Raw genomic sequence first — 25,516 nt, forward strand, 5'->3', positions numbered from 1 at the left:
GTTGTGGTATTTCAATTAACTGGAATCCAGTGTGCTGTGGGGCCCTATTGTAGTGAATCACACCTGAGCCATCATAAATTAATCAAATCTTTATTAGACACGTAAACAATGTGATAAAGAACATTTTACATCAATCAAACTAGGGATCTAGATATCTGGTCAGCACACTCCTCACTCTTTTGCCTTCACCTTCATTGTCCATTCGTTTTTGGTGACTTTATATGCTGTGTACATACATCTACTGATGCTTAGTCTGGACACATCCTCAGTGACCTCTTGGATTCACCGGGCGTTTCGGGTCTCTCAACTGGTCATACGCCCTCCTCCAAGCGACCCAACCGGGGGTGATCAAATCCCCCGGCTTGTGTCCAGACGGCTCGCTAGCTACCATGACTCCAAGGATCTCCTCTTTTGAGCCACAACCATCTCGAGGCCCTTTCTGCCGCTTAGGTGGTACTGCGGATGGCTCTCCTCCTTCTCTCTCCATCAATGCCCAAACTGCTGAAGGCTCTGACCAAGGAACGGGCTGAAAATCCTCTGCATCCAACCTCCACAGGGAAACACCTTGCTCTCCAACCAGCCTGTTGACAGTCGCTGACCAGTCCTGCATACTTGGAGAGCTTCCTCTCGAAGGCTTCTTCGAGGCGATCTTCCCACGGGACTGTCAGCTCCAGCAGCACAGCTTGTTTGGTGGACTCAGACACAAGGACAATGTCTGGTCGCAGGGTGGTGACTGCGATGTGGCTGGGGAACTTCAGCTGGTTTTCAAGGTCCACCAACAACTGCCAGTCTTTTGCAGACGTCAGGATGCCTGCTGATGTTCTAGTAGCAGGAGTTGGCGTGTCCCCAGCTCTGACAAAGGCGATGGTTTTCTTGGAGGGGTGAAACTGTTTTGCCCATGCCAGTCCTGTGCTAATGGCTTCAGCGATGGTCTTCAGGACTGGGTCATGCCTCCACCTATACGTTCCATCTCCAAGTGCCCTTGTACAGCAACTGAGGATGTGTTCCAGGGTTCCTCGCTTGGAGCACAGTGGGCATGCTGGTGTCTCTGCTATGCCCCATGTGTGCAGGTTTGAAGGGCTTGGGAGCACATCATACACTGCCTGGATGAGAAATTTGATGCGTTACGGCTCGGCTTTCCAAAGCTCAGCCCAGGTCACTCTCCTCTCAACCACATTGTCCCATCTTGTCCAAGCTCCCTGTTGCTTCATTCCAACAGCCTTGCAGGTTCTTGTCTCCTCCACTGCCGCTCTCACCTCATCCTGAACAAGACGTCAGCCTTCCTTCCCCCTAGTGTTCAGTTGGGGAGTTGGAAAGGATCCTAGCCCAGCTCGACCCCGTGTGACTGCTCCAACCAGGCTCCTGTGTCGCAGCCTTGCATCTGCCTCTTGAACTGCTTCCTCTGCCCTCCATTTCCTGCCAGTCCTCACTTGGATCCCTGCTTTGGCCACCTTCGGATCACTTGAGTCCCTGTACTGTACCACTTCTCTGGCTCTAGTTACCTTAAATTCCTCCTCCAAGGATTTGAAAGGCAACTGCAGTTTGTTGCTGTTCCCGTAGAGTGCAATGCTACTCAGGCTCTTAGGTAGTCCCAGCCATCTCCGGAGGTGAATGCTGACCCTCCGTTCTAGGATCTCAACTGTCGAGATGGGGAACGAGTAGATGAGGAGGGGCCACAGGATCCTGGGAAGAATACCATGCTGGTAAATCCAGGCTTTAAACTTCCCAGGTAAACCTGACTTGTCCACGGATTTCAGCCAGCCATCCAACTCAGCGCATGTCGACTGGATGGAGGTTGTGTCTCTCAAAGAGCAGTCAAAAACCTTGCCCAAGCTCTTGACTGGCTTCTCTGAGATAGTTGGAATGGCCGTGCCTGTGATGTTCAACCGGAACTTGTCCTCCACCTTCCCCTTCTTCAGCACCATTGATCTGGATTTGGCGGGTTTGAAACGCATCCGGACCCACTCCACCAACTTTTCAAGTCCCTTCAGAATCCAACGGCAGCCTGGAACTGATTCTGTCATGACTGTGAGGTCATCCATGAATGCCCTGATGGGTGGTTGCCTTTGTCCGGAATTTGTGTGGGGCCCTCTGCACTCTGGCTCAGCAGACTTGGTGAGCATGTTCATGGCTAGTGAGAACAGTGTCACAGAGATAGTACACCCTGTGATAATACCAATCTCCACTCTGTGCCAACTGGATGTTGTTGGTCCGGAAGAGACCCTCATCCTGAAATTGCTGTAGTAATCAGCAATGAGGTCTCTACACCTGCTGGGTACATGATGTTTCATCAGAGTGAGTTGAACGAGCTTGTGCGGAATGGAGCCGAATGCGTTTGCCAGGTCAAGCTACAGTACTGATAGGTTGCCCTTGTTCTCTCGAGCCTCCCGAATGAGCTGCGTCACCACACCGGTATGCTCCATACATCCTGACATTCCTGAAATGCAGCCTTTCTGGACAGATGTATCGATGTAGGTGTTCTTTGCCAGGTAGGTACACAGTCGTTTGGAAACAGCGCTGAAGAAAACCTTTGCCTCAACGCACAGCAGGGAGATGATGCGGAACTGGTCCAGCTGAGTGGAGTTTTTCCTCCTTTGGGATCCATACCCCTTCCGCCACTCGCCATTGCTCAGGGATCCTTCCCCTTCTCCAGAAGACTCGCAGGATCTTCCACAGACGCTGCAGGAGTTTGGGACAGTTCTTATACACTTTGTATGAAGTGCCGCTCGGTCCCGGTGCAGAGCTTGCCCTTGCTCTGCGGACAACCTCCCTGACTTCCTTTAGCTGCAGCTCCGACATATCAAACTGCATTTCTGGTTCAGGGGGGTCTATGAGGTTGTTACACTCTCCCAACTCCTGCTCTCTTGCGGGGTCACTGTACGTCTGCTTCAGATGTTGATCTATGTCTTCCTGCGAGGAGGCCAGTTTGCCACTGCACTTCTGTCCCAGCAAATCCTTCGTGAACTTGAAGGTGTTAGCGATGAAAGCAGCACGTTTACGTGCCCTCTCGCGTCGCCGCCTCCGATGCCACTCTGCCCGACGGAGAATTCTGATCTTTTTACGAAGGATGCACATCAGCTGGGCCAGGCCAGTGCGTTCCTCATGTCCTGCCGCCTTGTACTGGAACTTCAGCGCTTTCATCTCCTGCCTAATGTTGTGGATCCTTACAGCTCTGTGGTTCTTTGAGTACGTGGTTCCGGAGCTTCTCTTCTCCTCCTCACCGAACCGTTCAGCTGCAATGCTGACAATGATTGTTGTCATAGCTTGCAGCTTCCCGTCGGCTTCTCCCTTCGCCGTTGCCTCCAGAATTTGGTCGACATCGTCATCGAGTTGCTTCCAAAGTGAGGTCATGCTAGCTGCAGGCCACTTGATCCGCCTCCGTTCAGACTTGATGCTCGAGGGAGCAGTTTGCAACACATGGAGGTTCTGGGCACTATGGGGTGACTCCGGGCCTGGCACCTCCTGCGTCTCACCAGGTGTAACACCTGTGCGTTGTGTTGCTTCTGCTCCCATCAGGCACTTCTTCCTCGCTTGGTGGATCTTTAAGCCATGGATGTTCTTGCAGACTTTACCGCATGTACACTGCACGCTCATAGTCGTTTGTCCGTTGCCTAGGTCTGTTAACGTTAAGTCCGTCCGACTGGGGTGCTCATCCTCTCCCCCCTCTCGGGCTCCCCTGGGGGTATTTTTCCTTTAGGTTCATCGTAGCTTGGTTGGGTTCCTCCTCACAGAGGATGCAAATTGGGGTGCCGACCCTTTCTGCCCCGGTTGCCGTCTCTCCGGGCTGTCACTGACTCTCCAGTAGTCACCACACTCTTCATGGTTGTCATCCAGTCTTTCCTGGCTGTCACTGATCGCTCAGGGTATTCGCTGTGTACATACATCTACTGATGCTTAGTCTGGACACATCCTCAGTGACCTCTTGGATTCACCGGGCGTTTCGGGTCTCTCAACTGGTCATACGCCCTCCTCCAAGCGACCCAACCGGGGGTGATCAAATCCCCCGGCTTGTGTCCAGACGGCTCGCTAGCTACCATGACTCCAAGGATCTCCTCTTTTGAGCCACAACCATCTCGAGGCCCTTTCTGCCGCTTCGGTGGTACTGCGGATGGCTCTCCTCCTTCTCTCTCCATCAATGCCCAAACTGCTGAAGGCTCTGACCAAGGAACGGGCTGCAAATCCTCTGCATCCAACCTCCACAGGGAAACACCTTGCTCTCCAACCAGCATGTTGACAGTCGCTGACCAGTCCTGCATACTTGGAGAGCTTCCTCTCGAAGCCTTCTTCGAGGCGATCTTCCCACTGGACTGTCAGCTCCAGCAGCACAGCTTGTTTGGTAGACCTAGACGTTGAGTCCGCGACATACATGGCGGACAATAACTGAAACAGTCTGCTTTGCCAGTCCAAATGCATTCGCTGTTTTCCGTAGTTTTCCCTTGACGGCCAGGTAATACAAAGCACACGCTACCTTTTTTATCACATCCACGGGAGCTCGCATTCTGGTTGTCTCTTCTTCGACAAATGGACGAAGTTTTTCGCTAAGTAGAATTACAGCTGACCTGGACATTCTAAAGTTCTCTTGCCGTCTGAGAAGTGTTGTATCCCAAATCGCTGCAATCGCTTTCTCTTAAGGTATTAATGTGTGATTTCCACAAGCGTCTCTACGGACGGAAGGAGAAACACGGGCTTGTCTGGAGGACTCGCCTTCATATTTCCAGTGGTTAGCTCCGAGTTACGAAACTGCTTTATTTTGAATCTGGCTGTGGCGCGTTCTTTCTAACGTCACTTCCTGTGTGGGGCGCGGTCTTTCTGGCGTCACTTCCTCTCCGAACTCCATTTGTAAACGATCAATGAGTCCATACAAAGCTAAGAGCCGCAGATTCAAAAAATACACTGCGCACTTACCCGTGTAAAAAATTGTCCGAGGAGGGGGACCTTAAACGATAGTTTAGTGTGGCTGAAACAGGGCTTAGGCTAAATAATTATTCATTTAAGGGGTTATCCGGCTTAGTGTAGACATAGCCATAGTCTCTCCACCATGTCTTGGGTCATCCCTGTGGTCCCCTACCAGTCAGATGCACCCTAAACACCTCTCAGGGGAGGCGTTGGGGGTCATTCTGACGAGATACCCTAACCACCTCATCTGGCTCCTCTCGATGTGAAGGAACAGGGGCTTTACTCTGAGTTCTTCCAGAATGACAGAACTTCTCACCCTATTTCTAAGGGAGAGACCCGCCACATGGCAAAGGAAACTCATTTTGGCCGGTAGTACCCGTGATCTTGTCCTTTCGGTCGTAGCTCGACCAGTAAATTGAGAGCTTTGTCTTCAGACTTAGCTCCTTCTTCACCACGACGGACTGATACAGGGTCCGCATCACTGCAGACGCTCCACCGATCCGCCTGTCGATCTCGCGATCCAATCTTCCCTCACTCGAGGTACTTGAACTCCTCCCTCCTCTCCAACCCGACGATGGCACTCCACCATTTCCCAGGCAAGAACCATGGAGTCGGACTTGGAAGTGCTGATTTTCATCCCAGTTGCTTCACACTCAGCTGTTAACTGATCCATTGAGGTGAAGATCCTTGTCAGATGAAGCCAGCAAGACCACATCAGCTGCAAAAAGCAGAGACCATATCGGATCCCCTCAATGCCCTGACTGCGTGTAGAAATTCTGTCCATAAAAGTTGTGAACAGAATCGGTGACTAAGGACAGCCCTGGCGGAGTCCAACCCTCACTAGAAACAGGTCCGACTTACTGCCAGCAATGTAGACCAAGCACTGACACTGATCCTACAGGGAGCGGACTGCCACAGTCAGGCGGTCCGATACCCCGTACTTCCTGAGCACTCCCCACAAGACTTCCCGAGGGACGCAGTTGAAGGCCTTCTCCAAGTCCACAAAGCACATGTAGACTGGTTGGGCAAATTCCCATGCACCCTCAAGGATCCTCCTGCCGAGAGTATCCACGACCAGGACAAAAACCACACTGCTCCTCCTGAAAATGAGGTTCAACTATCCAGCGTAGCCTCCTCTCCAGTACACCCGGAAAATACCTTTGTGGGAAGGCTGAGGAGTGTGATCCCACGATAGTTTGAACACACTCTCAGCATTCCCTTTTCAAATAGAGGTCCCACCACCCCTGTCTGCCAGACCAGAGGCACTGCCCTCGATGTCCAAGTCATGTCAACCATGACAGCCCCACATCCTCACATCCGGATCCTCCCCCGGTGCCCTGCCACCGACAAGGTTTTTAACAGCCTCTGTAACCTCAGGCCCTGAAATATGAGAGGCCACTGCTTCCTCATTTGAAGATGTATAGGTAGGATTGAGGAGGTCTTCGAAGTATTCCTTCCAGCGATCCACAACATCTCCAGTTGACATCAGCAGCACAACGTCCCCACTATAACCGGAGTTAACAGTGCACTGCTTTCCCCTGAGGCGCTGGATGGTGGTCCAGAATCGCTTCGAAGCCTTCTGGAAGTCATTCCCTGTGGCTTCTCCGAACTCCTCCCATGTCCGAGTTTTTGCCTCTGCAACCGCCAAAGCCGCACACAGCTTGTCCTGTCCGTACCTGTTCGCTGCCTCCATGAGGGAAAAGAACCCGATAAGACTTCTTCTTCAGCTTGACGGCATCCCTCACCATTGGTGTCCACCTGCGGGTTCTGGGAATAAAGTTCCGATCGGTTGTCTCGACAAAAGAGGCACGGAACATGGTCCATTCGGACTCAATATCCAGCGCCTTCCTTGTAACGTGTTCAAAGTTCTCCTGGAGGTGAGAATTTAAACTCTCTCTTACGGAAGACTCTGCCAGATGTTCCCAGCAGACCCTCACTATGAGTTTGGGTCTGCCAGGTCTGTCCGGCATCCTCCCCCCCCATCGGACCAGACTTACTACCAGGTGCTGATCGTTTAAAAGCTCCGCCCCTCTGTTCACCCGAGTGTCTAAAACATGAGACCGCAAATCCGATGATACAACCACAAAGTGGATCATCGAACTGAGGCCTCGGGTGTCTTGGTGCCAAGTGCACATATGGACACCCTTATGTTTGAACATAGTGTTTGTTATGGACAATCCGTGACGAGCACAAAAGTCCAATAACAAAGCACCACTCTGGTTCAGATCAGAGCGGCCGTTTCTCCCAATCACGCCTCTCCAGGTCTCACTGTCGTTGCCAACGTGAGCATTGAAGTCCCCCAGTAGAACAAGGTTATCAGTTCAGGTACTCTGAACTGCAGTCAGGACCCATTCCCCCACCCGGAGGCGGAGGGAAGCTACCCTTTCGTCCACTGGATTAAACTCCAACGTGCACGCTCTTAGCCGCGGGGCAGCAAGTATGGCTACCCCCGCCTTTATCCTCTCACTGCTGGCAGCGCCAGAGTGTTAGAGGCCAGCCCCTTCAAGAGGACTGGTTCCAGAGCCCTTGCTGTGCGTTGAAGTGAGACCGACTAGATCCAGCCGGAACTTCTCTATCTCGCGCACCAGCTCAGGCTCCTTTCCCCTCAGTGAGGTGACGTTCTACGTCCCAAGAGCTAGCTTCTGTAACCGAGGATCAGACCGCCAGAGCCCTGCCTTCGACTGCCGCATAGCTCACAGAGCACCCGACTTTTATGACCCCTTCTATGGGTGGTGAGCCCATTGGAGAGGGGACCCACTTTGCCTCTTTGGGAAGTGCTCAGCCGAGCTCCATGGGGGCAGACCCAGGCGCTCGCCATAAAGCCCCACCTCCAGGCCTGGCTCCAGAGGGGGCCCCGGTGAAACCTCGGTCCGCAATATAGTGTATTCATAGAAGTCTTTGAGCTATTCTTTGTCTGGTCCCTCACCTAGGATCTGTTTTTCATGGGAGACCCTACCGGGGTCATAGAAGCCCCCAGACAACATAGCTACTAGGATCACTGGGACAAGCGAACTCCTCCACCACGGTAAGGTAAGAGCTCAGGGAGGATAATAGTATGTTAACTCTAAATGCATTACAGTGATTCAACAAAAATGTTTATTTAAAATAAACAACTAACATAAAAAATGGTAACAGTACTAAGTGAAAGCACAAGTAATCATAATAATAATAATTCAAATCAGTATTATTTTGTTATGTTATTGTATTTATTTTAGTTTTATTTTATTTTTAAAGAATAGGGACAAGCGACCGAAAATGGATGGATGTACTTAAAGTACAGTTAGGATGAGTAACACAAATACTGTATGTATGGTAACAGGACTCACTAAAAACCCAAGTGTAAATTTTATAAAATTGTATTTTTATTTTTTTTAGAAAATAAAGTATATTTGGTGTGAGTAGTGAGACAAATATGTAAAAGGTATAACATTTCCGAAGGATATTCAATCAATCAATCAATGTTTATTTATATAGCCCTAAATCATATTAATTATTATATTCAATGGTAAAATCTAAATTTAGAAAGCGGAACACATAACATTTTATTTTTCCATGGTTCAAAGTAGTTTACATTCATTTTTAAATTGTGTTTATTAAATATGTAATCAGATCAATCTGCAGCCCACATTACTTATTTAAAAAAAATACATTTGATTTTATCATGCATTTATATATTGTATTTTGATTGCACCCCGAAAGGGACAAGTGGTAGAAAATGGATAGATGGATGCACCGATTGAATGGAATGGCTTGTTTTGTACAAACATAATCAGCATGGTAGTTATGAAAATTTTACACGATGCAGGGGTGAAGAGCCACAGCTGTGATAAATGTAGCAAATCATTTGCAAGGAAGGACATGCTGAAGGAGCACCTGAGAGTCCATGACGACATCCGAGACTTCCTGTGTGCAGAATGTGGGAAAGGTCAGCTTCTTTTTTCTCATCATCAACTGTTTAAATCTTTGATATTTGTCTGGCTTGAAAGGACTTGCTGCTCTTCTCTGTGCAGGCATGAAGACCAAGCACGCTCTGAGGCACCACATGAAGCTCCATAAGGGCATCAAAGAGTACGAGTGTAAGGAATGTAACCGCAAGTTTGCCCAGAAGGTCAACATGCTTAAACACTTGAAAAGACATACGGGTGAGTTATTTCATAATGCTTTTTTATGTTCAAATGTGCACTGTGTTGAATAATGTTTGCCTTGCGGATCCCCTGCAGGTATGAAGGACTTCATGTGTGAGCTGTGCGGAAAGACGTTCAGTGAAAGAACCACTCTGGAGACGCACAAGCTCATCCATACAGGCAAGTGTCTGCTGTTATATGATATGAAACTGCTCATTGCCTCAGGTAGTGACACATGACGGCTGTTTTTTTCAAAATAAGATGATGCCAAGTGACTCTGCAGCCTAGTTGACAGAGCGTATGTCCACACCTGAATCTAGTTGTTTTACAAATGTAATGTTTTTCTATCTTGTCTACACATAAATGTAGGTTTTTGTCCTAAAACAAAGGCAACTCAGTGGATTTTTTTTTAAACCGTGGCTTGCTTGTTTGTGTGTGGGTAAAAGTGTCACAAGAAATGTGCAACATTGTCCCTTGTTTGTAAACTTTATTTAACAACAGAACATGAAGTTTTTGACTTATACGTGTTGGTTCCATTGTCGTGCGGCGGTATAAGGACATGCGCGCGCCTTGTAACCTACATGGGTGATGATTAGGGGTGTTTTGATACAACTTTTTCCACTTCCGATATAATACTAGTATTAGAGCTTTGTGTGATAGCGATATTAACATGATACAATATAAGCAGGAATCATACGTACGGTTATTATTTTGTTTTATGGAATATTAATAAAATGTTTAATCAAGGGAAATTATTCAAACCGAGAACAATGCGAGGTATAAAAAACACTAACCTAATCATTATTAACTGTCTGGAATAGACTTATGAAGTGGAGTGGTAATTTTTTATTTTTTGGTGACACCTATTGACCACAATAGTTTATTAAGTGAAGCTGATGACACAGTAAGTTGAATGATGCGAACACGTTTGTTACTGAATACTTTCTAATATGCTTCTGCTTTGGAGACTTTGTATGTGTAAGTAATATACAACTATAATTATTTGATACTTGCTTGTATTGATAAGTGTGCAGTTTTAGACTGCAATATTGTTCAATTAAGGACAGTTATCACATATGTCTAATAGGGTTGTGAAAGATAAACCGATTTGACCAGATATCCGGTTTGACAAGTAAGCTATTCGACTGTGTCAGTCGCAGCCACCTCATCCGATAAGAATCTGCTGTGAATCTTAAAGGAGACATATGTAGGAGTCCGGACAGAAATGGTACTGCAATCACGGTCAAAATTCTGTACCCCCTTCCCCCTCTCCCTGACTGAAGTTGCCAGTTACGCAGCCGAATCCAGCTAGATCGACTGGGCTACTCCAAGGAACTTCAAACTTCCACTGCCTCTTACTAGGGGTTGAGGTGCTGGGACCATAATAGCTGAATAGACAAGCGTTTTGTCAATAACATATCTCTAACCAACACATTTGACACAGAAATTAGACTATTTTCAGGAAGAAGTACGTCACGCCTGCGTACAATATCACAAAAAATGGCAACCATACGGTTATTGTCAGTATTATCAGAAAACAAAGACTAAAACGAACTACAACCAACGCTAGCAATGGTTATACTGGTGAAAATAAGTAGATCATGCTTAGCAGCTTAATGTACGCCCAAAACTAAAGAGGACACATTTTATCACTCAATCAATCAGTTTATTTATATAGCCCTTAAACACAAGTGTCTCAAAGGGCTGCACAAGCCACAAGCCTCAGATCCCACATCAGGGCAAGAAAAAACTCAACCCAATGGGATACAATGAGAAAGCCTATGTTTCAAACGTTTCAGATTGCCATATAACTTGGTACATGTAGTCCACGATATGCCAACACAAATGAGGAATTATTTTATCATGTGATTTGGCTGTCTCCATACGTATCATACGTACAGTATATGACAGCTCTGCTGGAACCATTTCCTCAGCGTATCAGCATTTTGAGAACAAAATATGCACTGACACTACCCATTTACACATAGGTTTTATTTGTCGAAAATATATTTTGCCATGTCAGTTCGATGACACATCGACATACAGGCTAACGGGCATATATTTCCCCCGTCAGCCTGTATGTTGATGTGTCATTGACCAACCTAGCATGCTAAGGATTCGTTACACGAACATACTAGCTTTGTTAGACAAGATCATAGACTGTAGTGGACAATATAGTTTAAATACGAAATGTCCATTTCCATTTACCGGTATTACAAGTAATAAGAAAACGTAAATGCCTGACTTACCTATCAAGGAGGAAATTGGCAAGTTTGGCATCAGATGAAAAAATCTTCTCCGCCTTCAATCATCTCCATCTTTTAAATGCATCCCCGATACAAATCCTCGATTTGTTTCTGGCTTTGTCAGGAATAGGTTGAGAATTGTAACGAGGCCTTTTAGATTTACTAAGGTCTGACATGTTTAGTAACTTTACCAGTGGCAGTAGCCAGACGAAGATGGCGGTGCGTAACTGGTAACCTGGATGTAAAACACTCACAGACTTTCTAATTGGTCAAACGGTGGAGGGCGGGGCATCGAAATGAAAACAATAACAAGATTTCGGGGCTGTAAATTAGGGCTGAACGATTTATCGTTTTCAGATCGAAATTGCGATTTCAGAAGTCTCAATCTTGAGATCGTGAAGGCTTCGGTTTTAGACGAACGTTATTTAGCTCTCCTGGCTGACATGTCTGTTGTGTATATGCAGCCTGCTCGTGCTACTCTCATGCCTTGTCAAACTCACCAATCAGAAGTGGTAAACTACTTGTGAGCAGGGCATGCCGTCACGCTAACCAATCAGAGGCGGCCATTGACGAGGCTACCGCGTACACGCCCACTAACAACTTTGGTGAAGAAACAAACGTCCTGGAGGAAATGGCTGCTGCCGCCGGGTCAGAAGTGGAGGAGGATTTAGTTTTAATACAGAAGAAGAGCAGCACGTCTGTCATTTGGGACTACTTCGGTTTCGAAACTTCAGATGTGCATCAGAAACAGGTACTTTGTAAAACTTGTCGGGCCAAAGTCGCCACATCCCAAGGCAACACGACTAATTTATTCCGGCACTTGAAAAATCACCACCGGCAGTTACACGACGAATGTATGACCAAAAAGTCCGGTGAAAAGTCAACCCCGAGCGATTCAGCCCATTGTAGCAAACATACCACAATTACAGCGTCGTTTGCCAGTATAACTCCTTATGAGAAGAGCAGCCGCAGACAATGTTGTCACATGTCAGCGCTCATGTCTTAAACCATCAAAGGTTGACATGCTAGTTTTCTTGACCAAAAATCTGTGAAGAGTGATGTAGAGATGTCAGGGAAGCAAGTATTATTGTTAAAGTACTTTTTAGATTGTGTTTGTTCTGCACTTTACCCTGACTTGTGGTGTCAGTTTTTGTAAAAAAAAAAAAAGATAAATGCTAGTTTTCAGGAATATTATGTTCTATTGTTAACAGAATAGATGTGCAATATTTGGGTGCTGCTAAGCGGTAAATGAATGACCCACCTATTTTAATGTCTGACATATTTTTCAGAAGGGCAGAGGTTGGGTCATTTTGTTTTTGTAATAGTATTTTCTTTATTACCATTACTTTTCAATTTCACTTTAAAATATTGTTCAGGTTTCTTCCAGGGTTGAATAAAGTACTTGAATTGCTGCTATAGATGTTGATAGGCTAGCTCTCTTGAGCCATAAAAGACTGACCTACCTACTTGAGTATAAGACTGTTTACATAAGGTCAGGATCCTTTTTTTCCTTTATTGAAGTTGTTGAATTTTGTTTTTCTTATTATATATTAAGCATTGCTTTTTGTGTTGGAATTGTTTTGTATTTTATTTAACTTAAACTTTTTTATTTATCTTAACATAATTAAGGTTTTTGTACTGGTTTTAGTTCTTTAGTTTTAATAACTGCTGTTGGTCAAGAACTTTGGAGAATGTACATGCATGTTTCTTAATAAATACATGTTTGAAGCAATTCTTACCTTTTAGTATTCATCCTTGCATTACATAGCATTTAATGTTTTCATGGTATATCATTTTTTGTCATGTTTTAAATCTGTTACTGTTACTGAAGCTTGATTTGAAAAGAAATCGTGAGTCAAAATCGAAATCGCAATTTCTGTCAGAAAAATCGTGATCAGATTTTTTCCTGAAATCGTTCAGCCCTACTGTAAATATAATTTAATGACCGTACCCCGGCTAAACTACTATTATCAGTTATAGAGGTATTCAAAAGTAACATGATTTATTAATGCCTTTTGACATATCAGGGCCATTTAATGATGACTTTACATGAAATTGTTACATATGGCTCCTAAGAATAATCGAGTGGGAAATTATAGACCGGATATTGCGCGACACTAGAAATAAGTTGACGTTGTTTTTCTTTAAAACAACATGAGAACTAGCTCTGCCTGCAAAAAGATTCACGCACTTGCTACGTTAGCTTATGTGACTGAAGACAAGAATGGACAGGGTTTCCCCTATATTGCCAAGATACCTGTGGCGGTGGAGGCGTGGCTAAGGGTGTGGTGGGGTGTGGTAATATGGCATCATCTTATAATTTACTGTGACGCATATTTTTATGGGATGAGGGATTTTTGGAGGTAATCCTCCTTTTTCATTGTTGTATTTACTCTCTGTAAAGCACCAGTTCCATTGGCAGCAAAACAGGCCCAGAGCATAATACTACCACCACCATGCTTGACGGTAGGAATGGTGTTCCTGGGTTTAAAGGCTTTACCTTTTCTCCTCCAAACATATTGCTGGGTATTGTGGCCAAACAGCTCAATTTTTGTTTCATCTGACTACAGAACTTTCCTCCAGAAGGTCTTATCTTTGTCCATGTGACGTCAGATGAAACAAAAATTTAGCTGTTTGGCCACAATACCCAGTATGTTTGGAGGAGAAAAGGTTAGGCCTTTAATCCCAGGAACACCATGCCTACCGTCAAGCATGGTGGTGGTAGTATTATGCTCTGCACCTGCTTTGCTGCCAATAGAACTGGTGCTTTACAGAGAGTAAATGGGACAATGAAAAAGGAGGATTACCTCCAAATTCTTCAGGACCACCTAAAATCATCAACCCGGAGGTTGGGTCTTGGGCGCAGTTGGGTGTTCCAACAGGACAATGAGCACAAACACATGTCAAAAGCGGTAAAGGAATGGCTAAATCAGGCTAGAATTAAGGTTTTAGAATGGCTTTCCCAAAGTCCTGACTTAAACGTGTGGACAATGCTGAAGAAACAAGTCCATGTCAGAAAACCAACAAATTTAGCTGAACTGCACCAATTTTGTCCAGAGGAGTGGTCAAAAATTCAACCGGAAGCTCACCAGAAGCTTGAGGATGGCTACCAAAAGCGCCTTTTTGCAGTGAAACTTGCTAAGGCACATGTAACCAAATATTAACATTACTGTATGTATACTTTTGACCCAGCAGATTTGCTCACATTTTCAGTAGACCCATAATAAATACATAAAAGAACGAAATGAAGTTTTTTTTTATTCACACACTTGCTACGTTAGCTTATGTGACTGAAGACAAGAATGGACAGGGTTTCCCTTATATTGCCAAGATACCTGTGGCGGTGGAGGCGTGGCTAAGGGTGTGGTGGGGTGTGGTAATATGACATCATCTTATAATTTACTGTGACGCATATTTTTATGGGATGAGGGATTTTTGGAGGGAATCCTCCTTTTTCATTGTTGTATTTACTCTCTGTAAAGCACCAGTTCCATTGGCAGCAAAACAGGCCCAGAGCGTAGTACTACCACCACCATGCTTGACGGTAGGAATGGTGTTCCTGGGTTTAATTTACCTTTTCTCCTCCAAACATATTGCTGGGTATTGTGGCCAAACAGCTCAATTTTTGTTTCATCTGACCACAGAACTTTCCTCCAGAAGGTCTTATCTTTGTCCATGTGACGTCAGATGAAACAAAAATTTAGCTGTTTGGCCACAATACCCAGTATGTTTGGAGGAGAAAAGGTGAGGCCTTTAATCCCAGGAACACCATGCCTACCGTCAAGCATGGTGGTGGTAGTATTATGCTCTGCACCTGCTTTGCTACCAATAGAACTGGTGCTTTACAGAGAGTAAATGGCACAATGAAAAAGGAGGATTACCTCCAAATTCTTCAGGACCACCTAAAATCATCGACCCGGAGGTTGGGTCTTGGGCGCAGTTGGGTGTTCCAACAGGACAATGAGCACAAACACATGTCAAAAGCGGTAAAGGAATGGCTAAATCAGGCTAGAATTAAGGTTTTAGAATGGCTTTCCCAAAGTCCTGACTTAAACGTGTGGACAATGCTGAAGAAACAAGTCCATGTCAGAAAACCAACAAATTTAGCTGAACTGCACCAATTTTGTCCAGAGGAGTGGTCAAAAATTCAACCGGAAGCTCACCAGAAGCTTGAGGATGGCTACCAAAAGCGCCTTTTTGCAGTGAAACTTGCTAAGGCACATGTAACCAAATATTAACATTACTGTATGTATACTTTTGACCCAGCAGATTTGCTCACATTTTCAGTAGACCCATAATAAATACATAAAAGAACGAAATGAAGTTTTTTTTTGTGACCTACAAGTATGTGCTCCAATCACTCTATCACAAAAAAATAAGAGTGTGTATATACTGTATATAGAATACAATAGAATTGTGTTATATTGACCAGGATTTATTTAAAACAAAAATCACACCCAAATGTCTTCTTGTCCCAATTCCACTATTTGCTTGGTCCTGCAGTGGGGAAGACCTGGACATGTGCCACCTGCGATAAGAAGTATTTGACAGAGTACATGCTGCAGAAGCACGTGCACCTGACTCATGAGAAGGTGGAGGCCCAGTCGTGTCAGCTGTGCGGCACCAAGGTGTCCACGCGGGCCTCCATGAACCGTCACCTGCGACGCAAACACCCCGAGGTGAGCCCCGCAGTTGTTTGATTTGATTACGCAATGAGACACTATTCTGTTGTTCACATGTGTCATTTCAAGGTGGTGCCTGTGAGAATTGATGACTTTGATGATCTTCAGGAATGCCAGACGATCAACGACTCGTCCATCAACATTGTGCAGGTTAGCTTGGTTGACGTTGCTTGTTGTGTATCAATTATAAAGTCAGCAAACAAAGATTAAATCATTCTGTGAACACGCCCCCTCTCAGCATGGCTTCCTTTAATGATCAAATGTCTACTTTAGCTGGAAAAAGACAGTGCGTCTCAGGAAAGACCCAGCCGACCGACCCGCTCGGCCAAGAAGAAGCCTAGAGTTGTGAGCGAGCCGGAACTTTCCGGATCAGACGACTACACCGATTTTACAGAGTCCAGACAGGAACCGCTGCCGGAATACAACACAGTGGTCATTGGTGAGGAGATGGAGACCAGCTCTGCGGTGCAGAGTATCCAGCAGGTACATTTGCAGCTTTTAATATAATTTTCTACTGTTCTCCCTTTGTGTACAAACTCTTTTGACTAAATATGTTGCAACACATCAATCCTTGTGCACTCATACTTTTTTTTTTGTCAGTCATTTGTTCTGAAAGGCAATTTCAAGGGTTCTATCCAACACTGTCAGTTTTTCATGTATACATTTATCTTGCCCATCTTGTGTAAATGGATGGATGGCAGCACGGTGGTACAGGGGTTAGTGCATGTGCCTCACACTTCAAAGGTCCTGAGTAGTCCTGAGTTCAATCCCGGGCTCGGGATCTTTCAGTGTGGAGTTTGCATGTTCTCCCCGTGACTGCGTGGGTTCCCTCCGGGTACTCCGGCTTCCTCCCACCGCCAAAAACATGCTGGATAGGTCGATTGGCAACACTAAATTGGCCCTAGTGTGTGAATGTGAGTGTGAATGTTGTCTGTCTATCTGTGTTGGCCCTGCGATGAGGTGGCGACTTGTCCAGGGTGTACCTTGCCTTCCGCCCGAATGCAGCTGAGATAGGCTCCAGCACCCCCCGCGACCCCGAAAAGGGACAATCGGTAGAAAATGGATGGATGGACATTTATCTTGTACTCTACATGTAGTGAGGGGTAAGTGATGCCTCAGTGCGTGTATGGCACACTCACTACCAGTATCGACACTGCACTGATGCTGTTTGTGTTCCATAATTAGTCATCTGCCATCTGCTGGATTAAGAAAGTCCGTAGATTTGACCTGCAAAATAAAATGGATTGTTTGTTTCTTTATTAAGATCCCCATTAGCTCTTGAAATAGTAGTAGCTGTTCATCCTGGGGCCTAAAATTTGAATCTACAACATATTCATACATGGCATTAACACCATATTCAAAATAAAACAAAAGCTCCACATTAATTACGGGTACATACAATAGTTGTACTAACACAATTACACAATAGCCATTAAAGTACAATTGTTTACAAAATAAGTCCAAGCTACAACAAAAAGTGTCATCTTATTTGCATGCTTATTTGTAAATTGACCAAAAAAAGGGGGGGGGGGGGGAGTAACACTGTGTAATTTTTCATCTTTTAAAAAAAATTGCTGAATTGATTCCCAAACTCATATATTTAGCAAAGCTACATGTTTTTTTGTTTTGGATTGTTTTTTAGTTGTTTTTTTTGTGTGTGTTTTTTTTAAGAATAGCTGTCCAGAAAGGAATATGAAACGTGCAACTTCGGTTAATAAGCCAAATAGTTGAGGTGCTAAAAAAAATCAATTCACATCCAAATCGCACTTTTTATTCATTCAGATTCAACATCGATTCATCATTTTTGAGAATTAATTGAAAAAATAAAGTATTTTTTTTGTGTGCAAATTAGTTTTTTGTTTTTTTTAGATATGTTAAAACAATTAACAACTATTATTGACATTAGTATTATATTATTGATACTGTTACTTTTATAAATTTTTTGTTTTTTCTTTTTTTAGTATTGTATTTAATAATTATTGTATTTGTATGTTTTTTCAACTGCTTTAGAAATTAAGTATTGTAAAGCTGGGATTGGGTTAGAGTTGTTTTCTTTTAATGGATTGATTACATTGTGTAATTTTTGTAAATACAATTTTAAAAAGATGAACTTTTGTAACCTGTAATATGTAACCTGTAGCCTCTTTTGAAAAGGTTTTATTGTAATTTATATACCAAATAATATATAATGAGAATTGTGTTGAATCGAAAATTCAGCTCAGAACAGCTCAGGCATTGGCTAATCTGTTACTGCCAATTGATTTTGACGGCCAAGTGTTTATCAAACACATAAATAAAAATGTACCTTTTTATTCCAATATCTTTCTACTGGCCATCATGTACATACACTTTCTAAATGATCTAATAATCCAGGTTTGTCAAACTCAAACTGCCACTCTGCAATAATTGTTGCCCTCAGAGGGTCACTTGTAACAGTAAAAATGTGTTTTAATATATAATCACCTCAAGTTATTATTGCACAATTGCCTATGCATTTATTATTTATATTTACGTAGAAATTGATGGGTAACTTGCTTTTGAAATCATAAGTCAGGGTGACAAGCAGATACTTAAGGCATTTTACTTTAACAGAAAATGTTTGGTATATATATGTTAAAAGTTTTTTTGCATGATCAGATGACATCAAAGTTAATGCAATTTTATGCAGTAGTTGCATTTTTTCTGTCAAAATTGAAAGACCCAGTATACATTTAGTAAGAAAGATGAAGTGCTTTTTTGAAGCACATGATTTACAGGCTTTTTGTGGGCCACATAAAACGATGTAATGGGCCAGAGATGGCCTTTAGTTTGAAACTGGTGTAATAAACAATTGACAATTTAATGTAGATATGCAACCATTTAGCTTTTTATAGACAATGTTATTACTACAGTAATGAGTAAAACATGTATAACTGTTAAACTGCATCATAGTAATCATTAATGTCAGAAATATGCTTAATAAATTATGAATTCAGTATTTGCTAATGCTTAATAGTGTGTACTCATTATAAGGCGTCACACATGAAATACGTAATTTTTAATATACAGTAATACATATTGGTAGGCTGGGGATTAATAGATATATATCAAATTAGTCATTAATTTGTTTTGATGTGTTATTCCAATGTTTTGACAGTGTCAGGCTTACTTACTACACTGCTGGGCTCTTTGGACACACACACAGTGTTTCTTCAAAATGAAGTCTTGTAGTGAAAAAAAGTCACAATTACATTGTGTGATTAACAATTGTGGTTATGATGACGCTCAATGGGGACATTTCTGTCCTTACAGGCCCAAGTTCCCAGCAACTTGATTGAGCGGCGAAGACTTTAAGTGTAAATAAATTTAAAAAAACTTGTTTAAGAAAAACTATTCAATGTGGCCAAAAAAGAGCAAATACATTCCTAAAATTACCAAAAAGTCCCACATGTAGTTGAAAAGGTTTTAAGTTTCTGTGTTTTGGGTTTGGACTTTGCTTAGTGTTTGCCGTCATATGAAATTAAGCTCCTGGTAGAACGAGAGAATGTAGATACTCTGATGAAGATGAAGGTGCATTTAACGTAAGCACTCTAAAACTGAGCACAATAAGATTCATTTTAATTGTTGCTTTAATTGGTGTTTTCTTGTTGCCTCAGGTGGTGGTCCTTGCTGACCCCAACGCTCCGCCCACTTCTTCTTCCCACAGCTCGGTGAGTCTGAGCAACATCACGGTCACGCCCATCAACAGCCCGCCTTCCGCTCAGTTCACCAGTCTGCAGCCTGTAGCGGTCGGCCACCTGACGGCCAACGACCGACCGCTCTCGCTGGACAACTCCATTCTCACCGTCACCTTCGACGCGGTCAGCGGCTCGGCCTTGCTGCACAACAGGCCCGCCGACCTCGTCCCGGAAGCGGCAGTCACCCCGGGAGGCCCGTCAGCCCAGTCTGTGGCGCACTTCATCAATCTCGCCGCTCTTGTCAACCCCATGAGCCACCAGCTGGAGGCCCCGACGCTGGCCTGGAGGCCCGTGTTGGCGGCAGACAGCGGCCAGGCGTCCCCTGGGGCGGAGGGGGTGCAGGGGGCGATCCATGAGACCCAGAGTCACGGACCCGAGGTAGGCCGGCCCGGTCAGAGCCAAACACCCACAACACAGCTGCACAACGGTGCTGCACAGCAGATGTTCAGCTACTCATGAGGGGTGGGCGTGCGGGTCGCCTCACACTCTTCATATGTAAATATGTCAATTTGATCAAAGTGTACATTTATCTGTTTCACCTGGACAGCCTTTTATCCCCTTTGTGTATTTTGTTTAATAACTTCATCCTGAAATTCACCCCAAAGCCTAATATCCCACATTTTTGTTAATGGTATACAAACATACTACTGAAGTACAATCAAACCTGTCTACAGCGACCACTTAAGGGAAACAACAAAAGAGGCCGCTATAATGCACGCAGGTTGCCATGGCGTTGAACATTATGTGATAAAACACAAAATAATTCATATTGAAGCAAGCTTACCCTAAAACAAGTTGACAAGTGATTAACAACCAACCCCTAAATTCCAAGATGTGCGTTTACATTGCAGCTGCGGAGCCGATGCGTTTCCGCTTCAGTCAACTTCCGTCAGCTGACGCTTCACAGCAAATATGAAAAGGCTTATTTTTTTATAGAATGCCGTCACAATTTCAGACAGATAAGGTTAGAGCAGGACAGGAAGTACAAAACAAACAATAAGTTTGATTGATTTCCAAATAAAAAGCTCAGTTTTTAATAATAACTGACAAAAATAGCACAAAAATCAATTAAAGGCTACGAATGTAACGATAAACTGTATTAATGATAACCGCTGGAAAAACTCTTAATGGTTAGTGTTACTGTTTTAAATGATAGAAAAACCGTGGTTGATAACCACACTTTGATTAATCTTGCGGAGTGACTGGCGACAGGTTGCTAGCTTAAATGCTAACCTGAAAACAAGAGACATTAACGTCTTTCCCAATTAGGAAACAACATACCCCAATACAAAATTATATAAACACATTTTCGTCTGAGCAATTAAGCTATTCAATTGTGTGCATTGAACCTAAAAGCTGTGCTCTCTTAAGGCAGAGTGATCATTCTATACTCCGAGGAATAGGACATGGAGGTGTTTTTGCGGTGCGTTCAAGGACGGCTGAACAGAATAGGACGCCACAACACCTGTCAGAAATAATAAATAAATAATAGTATATTTTATTTGTTATACACTTATTTAAATACATCTTAAAGCAATATTTAAAACTTAAAGCTTAGCCATTAAAACGGATAAAAGACTAAGACTAAAACACTACCAGTGAAGCACAAGAAACATAAAACATGCAAAATGATGGGATTTCTAAGTGTGTGTCTATTTTAGTTATTTAAAAAAAATAACTTCGCCAAAAGATTTCAGTGTGTATATATGTGCTTTTTGAGCACAATATCACCATATTAAGGACAACCGTGATCATTTTGGTCAGGGTGATGAAATGTTTATATCGTTACATCCCTATAAAAGAATAATCCAAGCGAGTCCACCCCTTTTCTCCTTCTCCAGTTAGATCTTCTGCCTGTTTGTTGAATGTATCCCACATAACAAGTGTCTTGCGCGCTTGTGCATTATTTCACAGCGAGAACTTGTCAGTGACATCACTCCTGCTGTCTCACAGAGCTGAGTGTTAGCGTGGTGTGGGTGCCAGGGAAAAATCAATTCACATCCTAATCGCAATTATTTTTCATTACTATTCTGAATTGATTCCAAATTTTCAAGAATCTATTTGTTTTGGGGTTTTTTTACATGTTTTTCGGCTGGTGTTTCTTAACCAAAGGGCGGCGGCAACACAGCTGGTGAATATTGGTGGCGGGGAAAAAATAAATCCACGTCTGTAATGCATTGTTAGAAAATATTACAAACGTATTTTTTTAATCAGGTTTATTTTTTGTTACGATTCTGAAACGATGCAAAATTTTCAAGAACGGATTTTTAAAAAGAGGGCTTTTAGACAAGGGTTTCTTAACCATATGCAACCAGTGAGTTTCAGTGATAGGGGTATCGGGAAAAATGTATTCACCTCCGAATCACGATTCTTTTTCAATACGATTCTGAATTGAGTCAAAATGTTCAAGAATCTTTTTTTAAAAAATGTTTTTAGGCCAGTATTTTTTAACTGTAAGACTGCTGCCATGCAGCTGGTGAGTGTTGGTGCTAAAAGTGCTGAAAAAAATCAATTCACATGCGATTATTTTTTTATTACAATTCTGAATCAATTCAAAATGGTCATAAATTGATGGGGAAAAAATAGGCTTTTGATTCTTAACCATAAGGCTATGCAGCCGGTGAGTTTTGGCGATATGGGTGCTGGAAAAAATGTATTCACATCCAAATCATGATTGTTTTTGTTATGATTCCGAAACGTTTTAAAAATTTCAAGGATCAATTTTGTATGAATACATATTTTTTAAATTAGGCCTTTTTTTCTTTTTTTTTTTTTCTTTTTTTTTGTTTGTTTTGTTTCTTAATTGTAGTGATGTGGCTAAACAGTCAGTAAGTGTTGGTGATAAGGAGTGCCGTTTTTTTTTCTTAAAACACTTGCTTTAATATTGTTTGACAAGGTTTAAACTTGTTAAAGTGTATGTAGGTTAGATATCATTATTGAGTAACTTTAAAAATAAGAGTAAGATTACAATTTCATCCTTAATATTTGAGTTGGCCCCTCTTTTCTATACTGGAAACATCGGGCCCCGAGATAAAAAAAAAAAGATTTAGAACACCTGTTTTAGGCCATCCCTGCACTTACTTGTTGTGTGTATATCCATACATAAGCAGCCAAGATGGGAGATTTTTAAACTATTTAAAAAAATAAAAAAAGTTTTACTATAATATATACATCAAATAGTATATTGCAAGAATCGTGTTGAATCGATTTGGAATGAGCTCATCACCCCAAAAGGCGTAATCAAACTAAATCATGAGTTGTAAGAGTCACAGCCCAAGTTGGCGGTGCACGTAGCAGGCAGCAAACTCACATCACAAACACACTTGGAATTTAGGGGTAAAAATCTTTCTATCATCATTGCGGCCTTTTTTTATTATTAGTGGCTGCTGCACCAAGTAAAAACACAATTTTTTGGGATTCAGTGCCTCTAGTATTTCATGCACATTCAACCAATGCCTGTGAATTATGCACGACTTTGCAACTTACCCGCACATTTTGTCCAGTCAGCGTCATTTTCACCAATGACATTGGTCTGCGCGGCGCTCAAACGCTAATGTCAGCTGTCTAATCAAAACGTCTGTTTGTTTTTTTGTGTAGACAAAGCAGGAACAACAATGTGTAATAATATATGCATCCATTTCCAGTTGTCATCCTTCCGCATACATCCGAACTACTTCTTGTTCCTTTGTACAGCGCTAAGCCTTCTGGGTAATGTAGTGCAAAAACATGTACGTTGTAGTTTACATGTATTCATATATGGATTTAAAATGTGTTCATCCAGGGTAAGACAATTTAGAACATATATTTATTTGCAATGCTGACCGAGCAAAGAGGCAGCATTTACATGTTAGAGATGTTGACGTGTGATGATGATATCTCATTGTATGTCATTAACCAACACAAATGTGCGCTATAAATCTCTCTCAACAGTTCACAAATGCTCTTAACATGCGAGGGTAAATGTGTTGGAACATACATTTATTTTTAAAATATTTTTAAAGCGTAAAACAAACAGAATGTCTGCAACTTGTGCACGACAGAGCAGACAGCGGTCAATAAGGAAGCCTTTGATGGTGTTTCTTTCTGTAATTATAATTATTTATTGCTATTTTTAGATATACACAATTAAAACAGTACAGTAGTCTGACAATAAACTCTGAATATGTGCTTCTACTGCCATCTGGTGTCTACTTTTGAAGTACGTGTGGTATAAAAGGAATAAAACATCAATATTTGTTATCAAATTTGTGTGAAATCCTGTGTTTTTTTTAGGTTGAGGTTAGAAGGAACTCTTCAAACATTGATAACAAAATAATAAAAGCACAAGGTGATTTAATGTTAATAAAAAGAAATAAGCCTGACAACATAGCAATGTTGTCGCAACTTTCTGAAAAAGCGTATTTTGGCATTTTAGTTCGCAACAATCCCAGAAAAAAGCCTGCAAAATCTTAGAGGGACTCAGACAAGTGGCCGCTAACACAGGTTTGATTGTACTTACACAGGACTAGTACACACTACACACCTACTAGTACTTTTAAATATGAAAACAAAAACCATGTGTTGAACTTACACTTTTAATGTCTACAACGTTTCTTTAACTATTTCCTGCCTGAAGTCATCTTTATTTTGTGTTCCTGTAAAAAGAGTTAATATTGTGAAAAGTGATAACGACTTATATTGCATTTTTTTAAATTTAGCTCTGAACTTTGAATAAAGGTTGGACGTGTGAAGGCAGCCAGCCTGCACACTATCAGCAGTTTCACTCTTACTGGCTTCTTTTTTAAAAGCATTATAGTCCTGACTGTACTTCCTACACTGCTTTAACCATGCATAGCAAATTGATGAATTAGCACAGAAAGACAGGGTTTTGGTTACCATGTGTGAGTTTCATAATGTTGCCATCTCCAAAATCGAATCACTTGTTTCGAAGAAGTGATTAACGACTGACACTTCCTGAAGGTTTTATCAAAATCTGCTATTAATTTATTGAGTTATGCAGGCTTCAGATCAAAACCATTACTGGACTAGATCAGACCTGGGCAAATTAATACCCGGGGGCGGCATGCGGCCCGTTAAGTTTTCAATCTGGCCCGCCGGACATTCCCCAATCATTTTTTTAGATCTTTAAGATGGAAACTGTAGCTGCCATTATGATGTGCGGTGATGTTCTCAAATTACCGTAAATCTTGAACTATACACAGTATTTCAATGGTTGGAATCTTTTGCATGATAAAGTGGTTACTATGGTAATCTAATTAGTTACTATGGTAATCTAAGTCACAGCAGCTCAGATGAGACCCCAAGCAGTGTGGGTGGGGAGCGTTTCCACAGAGTGTTTCCAGCCTGAAATGCGGGTGTCAGGGACAGACGCGGAAGGAGATTTTTACAACAAAGTTGTAAAGCTTAGTGATGTATCAGATTGTAGGTGGGGTTTTTTTTTACCCTCGCGTTCATATTTCACTGTGTTTGTTGCATTTTTGTTGCGTTTCGCTGTAAAATATGTTGATCGAGAGGGGGTGTGACATTCATATGTTGTCAATATTCAGTGTTTTATCAGTCATAGTTAATATTGTAAATCCATCATTATTGTCATGTACTTTCTGGGTGTCTCATTCAGTAAAAAAAATGTAAAATTACATTCCGTTTTTTAAGGCGGTCTGTCATAACGTTTTTAGCATTCAATCAGACGTTATTGTGAGGTTTTGTATTAGTGTTCCTAAAAATAAATATACCGGCCCCCAGACACATTTTTTTCTCTAAATTTGCCCCCCACCCCCGAGTTAAAGTAATTGCCCAGGCCTGGACTAAATTAATTTTAGCCCCGCCCATTGACTTTGATGGCTGAGTTTGAC

At 42.7% G+C, this 25,516-nt stretch overlaps 1 protein-coding gene across 2 annotated transcripts in view; it reads left to right on the forward strand.

Annotated features, from left to right (window-relative positions):
* prdm15 (PR domain containing 15) overlaps positions 1-22,821 on the forward strand; it is a 63,144-nt gene extending 40,323 nt beyond the window's left edge. The window contains exons 18-24 of one of the 2 annotated variants that reach the window (XM_062048425.1): positions 8,702-8,821; positions 8,907-9,038; positions 9,117-9,200; positions 15,770-15,945; positions 16,018-16,098; positions 16,222-16,431; positions 19,584-22,821. In XM_062048425.1, coding sequence (XP_061904409.1) covers positions 8,702-8,821; positions 8,907-9,038; positions 9,117-9,200; positions 15,770-15,945; positions 16,018-16,098; positions 16,222-16,431; positions 19,584-20,123 — 1,343 coding nt within the window. In that variant the 3' untranslated portion in view covers positions 20,124-22,821. The remainder of the gene's footprint in view (positions 1-8,701; positions 8,822-8,906; positions 9,039-9,116; positions 9,201-15,769; positions 15,946-16,017; positions 16,099-16,221; positions 16,432-19,583) is intronic. The other variant, XM_062048426.1, reaches the window with a different exon arrangement.
* The last annotated feature ends 2,695 nt before the right edge of the window (positions 22,822-25,516 follow it).

This window comes from Entelurus aequoreus, linkage group LG05, assembly GCF_033978785.1.
Source record: "Entelurus aequoreus isolate RoL-2023_Sb linkage group LG05, RoL_Eaeq_v1.1, whole genome shotgun sequence".
NCBI lineage: Eukaryota > Metazoa > Chordata > Actinopteri > Syngnathiformes > Syngnathidae > Entelurus > Entelurus aequoreus.